At 39.0% G+C, this 16164-nt stretch overlaps 1 protein-coding gene across 4 annotated transcripts in view; it reads right to left on the bottom strand.

Annotated features, from left to right (window-relative positions):
- The window catches only part of PTPN21 (protein tyrosine phosphatase non-receptor type 21), a 47877-nt gene extending 33805 nt beyond the window's left edge, over positions 1–14072 (bottom strand). For 2 of the 4 annotated variants that reach the window (XM_068397877.1, XM_068397873.1), the window contains exons 1-3: positions 13643–14072; positions 10288–10404; positions 9606–9979 (exon numbers count right to left, since the gene is read on the bottom strand). In XM_068397877.1, coding sequence (XP_068253978.1) covers positions 9606–9785 — 180 coding nt within the window. In that variant the 5' untranslated portion in view covers positions 9786–9979; positions 10288–10404; positions 13643–14072. Of the gene's footprint in view, positions 1–9605; positions 9980–10287; positions 10405–11632; positions 11699–13642 lie in introns of those variants that run through there. The other 2 variants (XM_068397876.1, XM_068397875.1) reach the window with 2 other exon arrangements.
- Positions 14073–16164: the final 2092 nt, after the last annotated feature.

Consider the following 16164-nt stretch of genomic DNA (forward strand, 5'->3'; position numbering starts at 1 on the left):
AGCAAAACTGGGAAATTAGAGTCAATTCTAAGGTATAATGTTCCTTTGACGTCGCATACTGGCCAAATGTACTACTTTGCCCCCTCTAAATTAGCATCAACACAGTTTTAAGTAGATTGTTGGTGGGTTTTGTGGGGGGGGTTTCCCAATGTTTAAAAAAAATCCTCTAAATTAAAATTACTGTTACCATCTAATTGCAAAACCAGTATTCAGAAGATTAAAAAAATGTTAGGATGAAGTCTACCCATTTAACCTTAATTAAGATCCCTTCTGCAAACTCCAAGACAACTCTGCTCCTATTTGATACAAAGGCAGACTGTAATACAAAAATTAAATTGAATTAGAACTGTTCATAGAAGAAAAAGGCAGTTTTTCAATAGAGTGGAAGATATCTGGAGAAAAGGCATAATGCTGATATATACAAAATAGTTTCATGGTTGGGAAAGTTTAAAAGTCACCACAGATAAACAGACTGTATTCCCACATCAGAAACAGAGTTCTCTTGTAAAGCAAATCCTATAAACCAAATTTTTCAGAGGTGGACACCATGTGCTCTTCACTTCTGAATTCTGAAAACCAAGAGTCAAATTTAAGAGGTTATAAATACTTCCAGTTTCAGGAGGACAAAAGAAATATGGCTCTGAATACAAATAAACAGCACTGTTTTCTCATTTTTCAGTCCAGGCACACAAAGTTTTCTGATACCTTAGACAACATTTGCTTTTATTTCTGTGCTTCAACCCCCCAACCATAAGATATAGTGTGCGGTGACCTCGGCCACCCCACAAGGATATTGACAAGAAAGTATCTTAAGATTCCATAAGATGTTAGGAATTATAACAGTAGTACTACACAAACGCCATTAAGAAATAAATATTATGTTCACTGCAACATCACACACTGAAAAGGATAAAATGTACTGAATGACTGCTCTTCAATCCTTCCTGCAGACTGAATGAGAAAAGGAACACAAGTGAAAAGCTGTATTTCTCTTTCATTACAAGACTGCTAACACCATGTGCACACTCACAGAAGCCAAAGTCAGACTGTGATGCTGACATCCTGCAACTTCCGAGTGTTATAAATGTAACGTATATATAATGCACAACAGTAAGTGAACTAGAGGACTGAAAAATTAAAATAACAGTTAGAGTTCAACTATATTCCATGAGCTACTTGATCTCTCTTGCTAGCAAGGGCTCAAAAAAGAAAGCCTACCATGCTGGCCCAGCCCACCTGCCCAACAGGTCAACCTCATCGGCCCTGGGCTGAGTATGACACAAAATGCCGAACCACCACCTTCTGGGGGAGAGCAGAGGCCAAGGCAGAGACTGAAACCGAAGGGTAACAGCTACAGGACCACAGAAGCACACCAACAAAGTTGAAAGACTTCTATAAAAGATACCACACAAACACTCTTGGAAACCTACTAAAAGTGTATGCAAAAATTTCTACACAACTGTTTGAATAACTTTCATCTGCACCCTTGGTGTATTTAAGCCTCAGAGAAGCAAAGACGTGTAACAGAAAGTTAAGGAGAGAAAGTTCACAAACTTCTGTTAACACCACCACCGTTTCAAACTCTCTGATGTAAGACACTCCTGGTTCCACACCCTGAAGTCTAAACTGAATGTATAGCCTATTTTTAAGGCATGATGATCACTTGCACTGGTCTCTTTCTTTAAAACACTGACCACTTTTTCTTGCAATGCACAGAACCAAGTAGTTACTGGCACAACAGACTAAGAAAAATGTTTCTGCGTTCTAAAATATTCTCTGGAATCCAGCATATCTTTAAATAAGATTTTTCTGCCATGGTATTTTCCCTTACAAACTCCTCCAATCTGGACTATCAAAAATAAAATGAAAGCCAAGCAAAACACTACGGCCCAAAGCCTGTCTTCTGACTTGTATGCAAACCTTTCACTTGACTTCAAGGGCAGAATTTGATCCTGTGAATTTTCAGAGGAGCTTATGCACCCTGGAATATTCGCACTGATTAAAATAGAATCCATTTTTATTCATGGCTAAAACGTTTTATTATTAGCAGCTCAGGACAACACCCAATTCTAAAAAGAATGTCATGACATAATTCTTAAAATATGTTAAGCTGTTAAGATTAACACTACTTTGAGGTTCATTTATTTTAGTGACTTATTCGTGACCCAATCCCCTTGAAGAAAATCAAATAGAAATAAAAAGAACATATAATTGCTGCACAGTTACTTTCTACCTAGCTGCTTTCTGCCACTACGGACAGGAATAGTAAGCATTTTTGCATAAAAATTCAAGAGTTGTCAAGAACTCAAAAGTGCCGAAAGCCCAACAGAGTATGACAGCTCACAAGTTGGTGGGAGTGGAGTGACTTCATCTATGAAGTCAACCAGACTTCCTAAGCTAAGCAGAGGAGCTTCGTCAGGTACGAGTGCCACGAAACTACATTACTGTAGGTGACTATATTACATCTTTTGGCATGATGTATGATGAGAGTCAGAAAAGTGGGGCTGATCAGTCTTAAGAAGAGACTGAAGTAAAATCTTACAGTGGACTTCAATTGTCTAAGAGTAGGGTATAGAGAAGACAGAGCCAGACTCTTGTTAATGCTCACTACAAGTATGAGAAGTGCTGGGCACAAGCTGAAACGTCGGAAATTCCAATTAGATCAGGAAAAAAATTTCACAACAAGACTAGCCAAACACTGGAACAGGTAGCCCAAAAAGGTGTCAACCCTCTATCCTTGGAGGCACTCAAACTCACCCTGGTAACCCCTGAGCCACCTGATCCAAGCTGGCCTTCCTGGGCAGAGGGTGGGATCATGCAACAACAAAGAGAAACAGCTTACTGAGAAATTCTTGGATGCAAATTAAACAACACCTTTTTTTTAAAAAAAAAAAAAAAGTGTTATCTTTTACAAACCCATTAAAAACTGAGCTTTAAATCTTAAAATTCTCAACAGTTTCCACATCTATGGAACATACTTTGCTGTTCCTCATCTGTTTTACAATTTGAAATGGAATCAATGCGATAGTCCTTCTTCCCTGTACCAACTGTCTGATACTAGTTAGCTACAACTAACTGCTGCATTTCATTTTATTTTCCTTAATATGGATCAGTCTCATCCCTAATACAATTCCACTTTGGCTTCAATCTAAACATCATTTGTATATATCAGTTACTCTGATTAGTAGTATAAAAAAAAGTGTTTTAATATAGAATCTCGGGGTCTATTTTGGTCACAGTTTACACTACCTAGAAAAGAAATAAAAATGACAAATGTATATGCCAGATATCAAAAGTGTGTAATCTTCTCACTTGAATTTAACAGCACCTATTATGATCCCCAAACTCGACTGTGCCTTCCATTTTTTGGCAATATAATATAAAGAAAAACTTATGTTCCCTAGGATTTTGACATAACACTGTTATTGCCATCTTTAAAAAAAAAAAAAAAGAAAAAAAGGAAAAAATCATTCTCTATAAAACCTCAGAATAAAGAAAAAAAAAAACAACCACTTTTTTTGGATGGAAGCAGGGAGGACAAATACACTTTGCTACACATTCCCCTGAGGCATAGCAGTGTTCAAAGTTTACTTCGGACTTATGTATTTAATTATATGTTTCCCAGCTAATTTCCATATCCTATATTATAATTCTTACAGAATATCTCACAGGTTACAAACAGACTGGAAAAGATAATTGTTTTCTAATTTTTAATACAGTGCCTTCTAATTAATGCAATCTGCTACCTGCCTCAAAGGTACAGTGACCTGAGGAATCACCATCCTAAGATGTGAGGCAAAAAAATTAAGAAAAAGAAAACAATAACCGGGTTTACAGAAGTATGCAATCAAAATATATTTTCAGGCTTTTCCTCTTTTACACTGGTACATACAAATACAACAAGCCACAAGACTTTCCTGAACAGAGTGCTGAAAACACCTTCTCGTCATTGAAGGATAAGCACTGCAGTTGGATTTACAAAATCCCAGTTAGCCCAAGGGCTCCACTGCATCTAGCTTTATTATATACTTGGACACAAAACAGCTCCTGCCATCAGGATATCACAGTTTAAATAAACTTCATGCAGGAGAACTGGGTCAATAATCTTGTACTATGCACGACTGACAGATACCAAGTGAAAGCTTTACCCTACGCCCAACATTAAGAACTACGGAAGGAGACAAGAGGCCCTGAAAATTATCCAGAAACTCCACTCTTATCACAGCAGACAACCTCCTCCACAAATCTTCCCAGTCTCTAGGGGAGAAAGGATTTGGAGCAGCCTGGACTGGCCAGTGTACAAGATCCAAGACTTCCTGGAAGTGGTGGAGAAAAAACCTGTGAGCCTTGCCATGTACCAGCCACCGAGTGGAAAGTTGCACTCCTCTCCATACTACCATGGCCAAATCTTCTTGAAGAAAAAGGAGGACCGCTGGCTAGACTTAGAAAAATCCCTCCCTTTTCCCCATCTTGAAGCTACTCACTTCAGGGTACTTTTGCTTATACTATTTTTGTTGTTCTAGTACTGACAAGATCTTCAACTGTAGCTGCAGGAGGGAGTATTTAGCAGGGTAGCTATACGAATAGAGAGAGAAGTCAGTCTCAAGTCTCATTTCTTTCATAATGGAAACCTTTTTTCCAACACACACACACAATTATTTTCTCCTAACTATTCCAATATGGGTTTCACAAATGCTATTTACACAAAGCAACTGCCAACTACAGCTTAAAGCAAAACAGCAGGGATAAGAAATAAACAAAATCAATACTTTGCAAGGTAATCTGACATATTCTAATTTATTCAAATTAAAACACTGCACAAATCACAATACACTGTGTTTTACAACCTTCAAATATCATGAATAAACGGTCTTCTGACAGGCAAGGCAGATTCTGCTCATCAGTACATTAGACAAAGGTAAACTGGCTAATCTACGAACTAAATAGCAATATCTTCATAGTGCACAGAAGACAGTATATCCAAGACATGTTTTAACTTCTTGCCGAAACAGGTCAGTTATCAACATGACCAAGAAATGTAGAAACATACTTTTGTTAAAATTATGTTGCTTTTTCACACCACTGTCCAAGGCTCCAAGAAGGATGGACTCACATATTTGCTTTTGACTCACACCCTACGCAGCACTGACATTAAAAGGAGTATCACGTTCCCATTCATCAGAGGCTTAAATTCGGATTGCTTTACAACAGGGAAAAGCAAAATTTCAAAGTAGTCTAAAAATACTAAACAATAAACTTATGTCTTTGCTTCAGAAGTAAAGAAGAACTCCTCTGTCAAAATTAGTGTAAAAACTGTAAAGCAATTCACAGACATCGTGACAGTGAAAAAAACACAATTAAGTGATATATTCAAATTATGACCTAACTTTATAAAAAAAAGCTAAAGAAATCAGGGGCAAGTCTTCCTAATTGCCACTACTGCTTTCATGGAAAAACCTTAATTTTGTGCTGCTCAGTGTAATAAGACTTGAGTGCAAATCCTACACCTGAATGAATAGCCTTTTACCTTCAGAAAAAAGAACTACAGTAATTGCACTGAGGCAATTACTGATTTCTGGATGACTGCTCTGTCAATTTATCTTGGTTCCTAAATTACAATTACAGCATATTTATAATTAATATATGTTCTAGATGGAGTGAAGCTTGTTTTTCAATAAAGTAGCATCTTTTGAATTAATTGGATTACGCACTGAAGGTCTGCATTTTTACATACATTCCTCCATGACAAATTCTCCTTTCCTAATTTTAAGGCAAATTTTGTTCAGAGAGGCAACCATAGCAGTTCAGCTATGAGCACTGCTTCTCCTCTTATTTCTCCAAGCATTAGCTGAAATTCTATCAGACTTTGATACAAGGCATAAACATAATTATGTTAGTGACCCCTCTGTCATGACTTGGCCCAACTTTTATTTGCCTGTCAATATGTTTACTAATACGTATACGTGTAAGAATATTTATAGTTGCACTTGGTCTTACTTTAAAAACATTCTTTATGTATGCAAAACACACATTTAAGAAACGACCACACTGAATTAAAGGTATTTTTTTGTGTTTTCTCCAAACAAGAGCTGATACTTTAGGATTCAGAGCAAAGTTTTACAGCATAGCTCCAGCATTTCTGAAGCACTGCTTCAGAACTTCAAAGTTATTCAGGATCCGGATAACCTTAATTCTTTCTTTCCTATTCATGTCCAAAACAAACACAGGAACTTGCATACGCACAACACAAACTCTCTACAGAAGTTCCCTACTCTTAGTTCTTGCACTTGGGCCCAAATCCCTACCATGTATCTGCAGTTACTTCAGACTCTGCTTGTACACAGTAGCAGAATTTGCCCCTTCATTCTGGTTTAGAACTGCTATTAGAAAACAGAAATAAAAGAAGATGCGTCAAGAGAGGTAAATCAGTCTTAACATCTCCTGCCAAACATCCTATAGATATCTAGCTGTATTAACATTAAAAAAAAAAATCCATATTTTCAAGTATTTAATTTGTATACTCATGCCCTAGATGCAACATGAGCAGTGTTGCACATACTTTTTAAGGTAGTTAACAATCAGAGCTATCAGCAGTTTTTCAAAACTTGTAATTCCAGAATGGTTTTCCACAGCATAAATCAAGTTTGGTTATAGTTCTCCCACAGGATAAAAGACAGGCTGTGCCACAAAGGGTAAGTAACTTATGTTCCCTGTTCCCTTTGGCTTTTTTCCCCAGTTCCTCAGTTTAAGAGAGCTGGATTACATTCCCATTGCTGATGAGTCACATTCTGGGAACACCAAAAGATCTTCCTAGTTTAAAGCATTCATTTAACTTTTCTGTGAAGTCTATCATTCAGTAAAAAAATAAAATTGTCAACATACTTAAGACTTCCTAAACCCTAACTATGTATCCATACTAGTATACAACTTGGAAACTGAGAAGTATTAATTAGAAAATTAAAAGAAAACCAGTGTTTACCCACACAAAGCATAATTTGAGGATTGCTCATTTACATAAAGTTCTGTTAAAAAAAAATCTTAAAAGATGGCACAGCATTAAAAATAAGCCGTTCAATTCACTGTCCAAATTCAGTAGTTGCAGAATACACCAGAGAGAAAGAGATACTTACAAATTTTACCATTCAGTGTGTAAAAAGGTAGAGATTCCCCTCACACCTCCTGTAATAAATTGTTTTGAAGGTACATGGGAACCACATGTCCTAACTGTGTAGCCCATATACAGTAATCTGAAACTGATGCCTCGGTTTTCATAACTGTGTTAAGACTCAGTATTCAAATAAACAGTCATACTTTCATGTTTAACACTTTGAATTCACCCTCACGCATTAAGGGTGCTTAGTGCATTAACAATATACAACATCTTATAGAAAGTACTTAGTATTTTATAGTATCAAGGACTAATGTTTTTGCAGATTTAAGGAAAGTGCTGAGCAAATTTTTCTTTCCAAAAACTTTCTACTAAGCAAGCAGTCAGGAATGATCCAGTATGTGCTTGGCAAATCTGGTTACTTAAAGGCAGAACCACATTTTTTGAATGCAAGCTCTGGAAAGTAATTTATATCCCTATTTTCCATTCCCTTTTATTGCAACACATTTTCCTGCCAAAATAATCCATGCAAGAATGCATGACTGAAGGAATCCACTCGGAGTTCAATAGTGTACGTCAACTCCCTTAGTCTGATACATGACTCTTAATTGAGGGAATTGCCATCTTTCTCTTTTTTTTTTTTTAAAACAGATTTTTAGGAGTAGCTCCAAAGAAAAGAGATAATGAAGAACAGTTAAAAAAATCTGCATCTCCGACACTCTGTGACTAGTTCAATAAAAGCTAGCAGTCATCGTTCAGGAAGACAAAGCCTTTGCGTTTTGCAAACCAAATATAGTTACAATTCTTAACCTTCTGTTGAGTTAGCAGTGACATCTGCAAGTGGAAAGATAAAATTGACAAACTATTCACACAACAATAACTGAATTCTAAATATAGGATATCTGATGTGTTCTAAGTAAACACTAAGGCTACAACAATAGTTAGATTCTCCCTTTGCCAGAAGAAACAAGATAAAAAAAAAGTCATACTGTTGCACAAAATTGCATTTTTCCAAAATAACTGTACACTAAAAAAATATTTGGAGAATCTACAAGAATGCATATTGGGATTGAAATCAACCACAGTAAACAAACAGTTAGGGATTAATGGATTCATATCTATTTCATTTATTTATTATTCTTCAAACAGAAAAAAATACTTCTGAAAACAACTGACTATATATAGCATTTCCTACTGAGAAATCCTAGAGTAATGCATGCTGTGTACAGTAATAAATGTTTGTAGGATTAAGTCCTACATTTATTTGCTCAATATTTGAGCAAGGTTATAAGCAGTTGCCATTGTTTGACAATGAAAATATACTATTTCCAAAAACTCATAGTTAGTAGACAACAATTATTTTCACGATTACACTTATTATGGTTACCTAAGTCTAGGGTTTTCATTCATTATTTGAATCCCATAGTCAAAACACCATTATAGGGCAGACCACGTAACAGAGAAAAAGCATCTTTTTCAGAACAATGTTAGCAACACTAAACTTGTTATAAAAGTTTTCTCTCTGCTGCCCCCCAAAAGTGCACATGCTGTCACCGTTTAATGACTACAAAATTAACTAAACCTTTTGAGACTCTAGTGGGAAATATCAGTTTACACAGGATCAAGAGCATTCAACTACTGCAATCAAATCCACCTGTGTTCAACAAAATTACAAAACAATGACATTAGTTCATATGTTGGTAATCTATGCAGATTTCTATAAACAACATTTTGCAGCTCATCATTTCAGAAGTAATACACTCAATACAGATGTATAAATAATCACTAAATGCATGGGAGAAGAGTAAATTTCAGTTGCAAAACTATCCTTCAAAATATCAAGTAAGGACTTTTTGGGGGAAAAGGCAGGTTACACAGATCTATACAGATTCAACTAGTGCAAACCATGTTTCCCCGTGAGGCCAGCACTCGATCTAAATGACTATATGCTTGCTCCAAGACAGTGTCTGCAAACATGTTTGTGGTATTTGAACAAGCAATACAAACAATTTGTCACTGGTACACTTATCACATTTTGTGCTTTAGGTTCTTTTCACAGGACTAATCCATCAGAAAAAAATACATGCACACAAATAACACTCATATCCTCAGCTAAAAGTTGTCTCGAGTCCTGCAGTAATTCTTAACCACGTTGCTTAGGCAGAATTTTTTTTTGTTGCTTTGCGGGTTTTTTTAAACAGCATTTTCAGCATTGTCAGGTTTAAAAAAACAGTAGCTTTGTTTATCACTCTAAGCTTCTATTCAATGCCACTTCTCACGTGTCCTCCCCTTGGGCATTCCCCTAGCTCCGTAACACACGTTTTGCAACTGTTTTGGAGCAATCCCCATCAAGACCAGAAGGTAAACAAACAAGGGGAACACAGGATAGCTGCTCCAGTCAATAAACTGACTGCCTCAAATGGTAAGGATTCACCACAATGGTCATCTAGCACCAGAGACAAAAATCTTGCCTTCACTCATGGTAAGGTTCGCTTACCTCCCGCAATTCAAGCCTCTGAGCCACTGCTTCCAGACTTTCCTGGCCCGTGCTTTCCACCGACAGCGTGAACTCCACAAATTCATTGTTGAGCAGCTGGATACGAGCCACCAAGCAACTCTTGCTGGATACTGTGTAACGTCGAGTTCGTTTCAATTTTAACCCAAAAGGTAGAGGCATCTTCTTTTTCTCCAACAGATGGTTACTGATAAAAAGCTACTACCACCAGGACCTTGAGAGGGGACAAGTAGCTATCTCCTCTCAAAAGGTAAGGAGCTGTAAAGTCTCCAGAGATCAACCAGCAGCAGCAGCATCCATTAAAGACAAGCAAGTTTTCCACCAAGAGACAAGGAGAAGGGGCATCCACTGGAATCCTAGTAAGGAGCAAAAGAGAAAGAGAATCAGAAATACTTTGACTGAAGGAGAATGGTAATATGGGAAAAATAACATGTATATTTTTTCTAAATCTAAATAATCAGTCTACTTTTCCAAAATGCAGAGCTGTTACGCATTCAAATAATGAAATAAGCACCAGAGTTTCTGTTTTTCCACAGACAACACTGGTCTTCGGCAAGTTGATTTTTTTTTTAAACTCGCAAGTGAATAATGAGTCTTAATCAAATGTGGCTGCAATGTCTTAAAATAAGTATTTCTAAAATGAATCAGTATTTAAATGAAATACCTCTACGAAGTCCGAGTTTCCTAAGGTATTTCTAACACTGAACAAAGCCATTTTCTTTGAGAGCAAATCCAGCAATCTGGCTTGTTTTTCAGAGTGGCGTGCAGCCCCAACCGCTATCTGTTGGATTAAACACAAAACCAAGCCCCATAAACGATTAAGAAATAAAAAAAAGAAAGGCAGGAAGAGAGGCATTAAAGCTCACACCTTGGCCATTTCCTACCAGACAATTAAAATCCAATTCCTCTAATTTTCCCTGAATTACAGCTAGCTGTACCCATTATTTCTTATACTAAACTGCTGTACAATGTTTCACGTTACGCTTTACCTCGCCAAGGGAGTATGCGAATTCTGAGAACCGTTTGTTTTCTAATTTTTCCTTGAAAAACATACTTATTCCCTGTCTAATGGTAGCCACCCATTTCCCCACCTTCTGCAAACGCCTTCGCGCCTCCTCTCCTGTCAACTCCGTAACATACAAGCTTCGCCTTTCTCCTCTTTCAAGTGTTCTCTTACCACGCACCCTAGCCTAAGAAATTTGTCACTCTTACTAGTGCTGGTTTTCAGTACGACGCGTAAAACATTCTCTAAATAAAGAGGGGTTTATTCTGCAGAAGCGCGTGTGTTGAGAGCAGCCGCTGCAGCGAGGCTGTGTGCTGCGGTACCACCGAAGTGAAAGCGCTTCACACACTCGAGATAAAGCCACCATCGCCTCGGGGGTGCGGGGGGAGTTGCACCGCCCCCCTCACAGCGACGGGCCGCGGGGCTGGGGGCGAGGCACCCCCCGGGCCCCGCGTAACACCCCCGGGACGGGGCAGAGCTGCCGTGGGGCGGGGCGGCGGCCCCCGGGACGGAGCAAGCGCCGTGAGGCCGCGGCCGTTGCCGTGCCCGCGCCGCGCCAAGCCGAGCCGAGCCGAGCCGAGCCGTCAGCCGCGCCCAGGCCCGCGCTGCCCGCAGCCCCTGCGCTGTGCCGCGCTGCGCCGCACCTGAGGGCCGGGCCGCGCCTGAGGGGAAGCTGCGCTCCCTCCTCTCCCTGTGAGGTGCCGTTGGCGGGACGAGCTCCGCCTGGGGACCTCCAGCGGCAGCGCCGCACCGCCTGAAAGGAAAACAGAAAACAACCACCTACGTGTTTTTCAGGCTGGTATGTATTAGTAGCACGTTTTGAAAGGCATAATTTGATTTCTTAAGGCTCTTAGAATTGTCAGACAGGAATAACGCGAAGACATCCATTTATTTGGAGTGGGGGAATCGGGAGGAATCGTGTTCCTAGCACACCTGTTTTTAAACCCAAAGGTATAGCTATAAACAAATAGATAGCCACATACTACTTGTACATTTATATACATACCTAGAAATTTAATGTTACTCAACACAACCACAAACTCTTTAGGTTGAAAACCTCATCAGACTCCCTGCTCCCTTGTGAACAGCACAGCAGAGAAAAAAGGGAGGCGGAAAGCTGCTAAAGGCCTAAAACAGGGAGAAAGAGGAGGCAGCACGGCGTTTTTCCTCAAAGACATCTTTGCAACCCTACTCCAAAGGATGACCATAAGCATATTTCATGACTGTGTTTCTAATAATCTGGAAGCTGGTCTACCATCCTACACAATCCCCATCCTCAACAGATACCAGCTAAAATCTTAATTGAATCAAAAAACCCTGACCCAAACATCAACTAATTTATTTTTGTGTGCAGCCACAGAATAAATAACAGCTGATAGCAACAGGTTTCCCTCAAAAAATTAGGGATACACAGGGACTCCTCACTTCATTACTCACTCTGTGCTTTGATCCTCCAAATCCTGCCCCCCTGGAGCAGCATGCAGCGAATGCTCTACAGACAGAAGCTTTTAGTTTCCTGTCCACTGCCAGCAGAATCTTGCACTGGATTTATTCCTGGCAGAGTAATTTTTGGCTGACTGACCTCAGCTCACATCCCTGGGGCCTGTTTTCCAATACATTCTTTTCACAGTTATGCACTTTCTTCGATGCTACAGCAATGAGAGAAACCAACTTACTCATCTTTTTGAAAGCTGCACTCAGAAGTACAGTGCTGTTCTAATCTCAGTTTTTATGTAGTACCACTGAACATGACAGACTTTCAAACTTTTATGCCCCCATCAGGCCCTTAGAAAAGTATTCTAAGAGCATGGAAAAAAAAAATTTAAAAAATCACTAACCAGAGGCTGACTTGACAGGTGAAATTTCCAAACCGTCTAATACTGACATTAGGCAATCTCAGACTTTCAGTTATTTCACTATGGAGACAGGTAGCAATGCAAGCATAGGAAAGAAGTTTAGAGCAGAATTTTCTGAACATGCCAGGAGTGCTCTTCGGGATATGATCTGTTGTTTGCATTTATTGCTCTACTGAGCATTTACCCTAAACAATTTCATTTTATCTCAGTATATGTCTCACATAATCTTCATTACTTCTGAAACATATTTATAAGAAGGAAAATTTAAGTATCTAACTTCCAGTCCATGTCACAAATGACCAACTCAAAAAAAAATTCCTGACATATAATAAATATTGTAGAATAAAGGCAAGTTTGATGAATAACACTGAGATATCATTCAGTAACTTCTACTGCTAGCCATGTGTACTTCTTCCAAACACAGCTGTGCTGTTTCTATTCAGCAATGCTAGGTGCTCTCATATTTGCCTCTGCATTACTTTAAATTCGGACACATCGGCATTGTTACAAAGCTACTTTAGCAAAAAATGAACTACATACTGCCAGGAGTTACAAATCCAACTGATGACCTCTACAATAACAAGCCTTTATTTAGCAAGCCTGGAATTTTCATGCAACAGCTAAAAATGTCTTTAGTGGCCAAACTTTGTACATCTATATCTCAACACAAACATGTAGTTTCAAAATGTTATATTAGAATTTCAGCAACATGGCCGTGACTGGCGCACAATTACTGAGCTCTGTGGTATCTTTCCCCTTTACCTACACATCCCACTCCCCCCTCAATAATTAGCATTTTACTTTACAAAGGTTTTTTAAACAGCCTGCATGAATGACAGCGTGCAAAATAAAGCTGCAATATATGATGGTGAATAAGGGTTCCTATTATTTCAAATGCTTAAAATAAATATGTTTATTTGAGGAGTCACAAAAATCAGAATACTTCACTCTCCCCTTGTTTTACCAGTTAATCTTTGACATGACTCTTGGACTGAGAGCACAGCAATAAGTGCACATCTCAAACCTCCCCTACCTCCAGAAGTACACTTCTACAGCCTTTACTTTTCAAAAAGTAAATGCTTGAAACTCCTCAGTCTTACAGTACACAGCAGAGAAGATCACCCGCTATTTTTTTACTGTGCCTGCTGTTTTCCCCTTACCTTGTGCAGCGATCCAAAGGCACCAAGTCTCCTTTCACATACGTGTAGCCGAAAAAACCCCGCAGCGCTCCAAGACTTCTTCTCCTGGAGCCATCTCATCTGTATTCCTTGCGAACTGACTTACTGTGTTCCTCTTGTCCGAAACAGCTGCTATCTCGGCCAACCCACCTTCTTCTCAGATCACTCATAGTGAAAACATTCCTCACTTCCTGTCTCAAAAAACTTGCTCTGGATATCATTCCACTGGGTAAAGAGCTGGGGGTGGAAGAAAATACTACAACAAAATAAACCTGTGCCAGCCAGCTCTTCGGGCAGGCTCTTTCATGTGACGCTGCTCTGCATGAGCGCAAATTGCGTTCTCGGAAATATTTTCAAATCGCTCGTCTCTGTGTGCCTCTGTGTGTCTGCATTTAATTTCTTTTCCTGGAGGCGTTCCCCTCGCTCTATCCATGCGGAAGGATACGCTGAAAGAATTAAAGCAAAGGCCCGTATGCTTGTAGCCCATTACCTCAGAGAGTTGGAATGCCTGGCAGGGAGAATGTCAGCAATGAACAGCTGCTTCTCTGGCTATGGGGGCATTACAGAAATAGGGGTTACAACAAATAGCAGGCAATCCTTGCTTTTTTAAATCATATGATCATTTACTTTAAGCCTTTCCAATTAAGGCAAATCTCTTGCCAAAAATTCTGTTGCTCTTATTTTCACACAGCTTGGAAATATTTCCAAGGTTTAATCCGTATGTGTCATATCAAATGACCTATGCATATACATTTATGTCTGCAGCTAAAAACAAAAGTCCTTGCAAAGTTTCAGCTGTTGGTAATATTCACAGCAATAAAATGCAGACTAAAGACTGATCTTTCAGCCCTTGTCTGGACTTAAAACTCCCAAAGGTGTCAGTAGAAATTATGCCTTTAACAACAGTTATCTTAGCAAGCATTAAATGTGTATCAATTAAGTAATATTTATAGTGTTTAACCAATGCAAACCTCATATAAGGGGCTGCACTCCAGTCCCACAAATATATGGAGACCTCTGTGTGTGTGTTTGCACGAGTGTGAAATCAGCGATTGTTGTAGGCAACTTGGAATTTTATGGCTCTCCACATTGTGTGAGACAGGCAAAAGTGTACACAAACTTGAAACGGGTCAGGGATGAGGAAAAACGTAAAGTGAGTATGTGAACGCTGACTCAGAACTGTAAAACTTAGAAAGTGTTTTAGTAATGTAAAGCACACAAACATGCTACCATCTGAGCAGGTCTAACCTGCAGATCTACTACGCAAATAGCATGTTACTCAGGAGGATGCTAATCTCAGCTGAAATGTGTAGGTAATTTTGTACTATGATGAATTCTTCTGAGTTACTTCTCTCAGACGCAATGGCTTTTCCTCAGATCAGGGGAATATCTCTTTTTCTTCCCCTCCATACATCAGCCATAGTTATGATGAGCACTACATAAGCCAAATAAAGAACTCATTCAGGGGAATTTTATATTGAATAAAATAAACTCACTTTGAACTAACCTAAATGGATACCCTTTTCTAATGGTATCTGCTACAGGCCAGAACTACGGTTATTCAATGGAGAAAACTGACTGATACAATGCATGACAAATCCAAGCCATGAAAATTCAGGGTAACAAAGGCAACCCCTCCTATTTCTAAACAATTCATACTGGAAACAAGGTCTCAGTTCTCTTATCTGTCACATTTCCTATTCTAAATCTTGATCCCACCCATTTCCTGCCTGATTCCCTGCCTAGAAGTTGCATTTATTAGAATTTTCTTACTTTCCATAGTTAGTCCTTGCTGCATTTTCTTTCTTCGTATTTACACTAAAGACAACACCTCATCTTAAAAGAGACAGCTAGGACATTGTCAATATGCTTCTCTGCAGCCTACATTTTCTCCTTTTGAAGCTCACCAAACTCCTGAATTACATTTTTTTCTTCTGCTTCCTATAACCCCAGTTTGTATCCTAACTTTGTGTTTTTCTGCACTTTCTCCATTTTGCCCTATCTCATTTTTTTGCCTCATCAGCTCTAAATTACCTGCTTTGCTCCAACTATCAACTCTAATAAAAAGGACAAAGAGACAAAGGCGTCCATGAACACATGATGAACTCTGATAGAGACACATCAATAAGACACAGAGTGGTTGCCTCAGGGCACAGTACTGTGCTTCTGCTTCTCCCCTTTAACCCCTGGTCAACACTCATGACATGCATGGGTAGAAACACCCACATGTTTTGCTGTACTCTTTACTTTCTTGTTGAAGATTATGGGAGGAAGAGACTAATATCCTACAGCTGAATGTCGCAGCCCTTGTCTGTAAGTACAAAGAAAAGTTTCTGCCCATTGAGTTGAATACTGCCTGCCCATAGTGGAACAGGGATAAACCTATGTCATTCTTATTGACTTCTTCGCTTCTGGGACAGTTTTGATTTTTTTTTCCATCCTGGTCCAAATACGTGATTGCAGTTGAGCATATCAGCCAACAGGGTGAAGGCTGACGCAAGTAT

Source organism: Nyctibius grandis, chromosome 4, assembly GCF_013368605.1.
Source record: "Nyctibius grandis isolate bNycGra1 chromosome 4, bNycGra1.pri, whole genome shotgun sequence".
Lineage (NCBI taxonomy): Eukaryota > Metazoa > Chordata > Aves > Nyctibiiformes > Nyctibiidae > Nyctibius > Nyctibius grandis.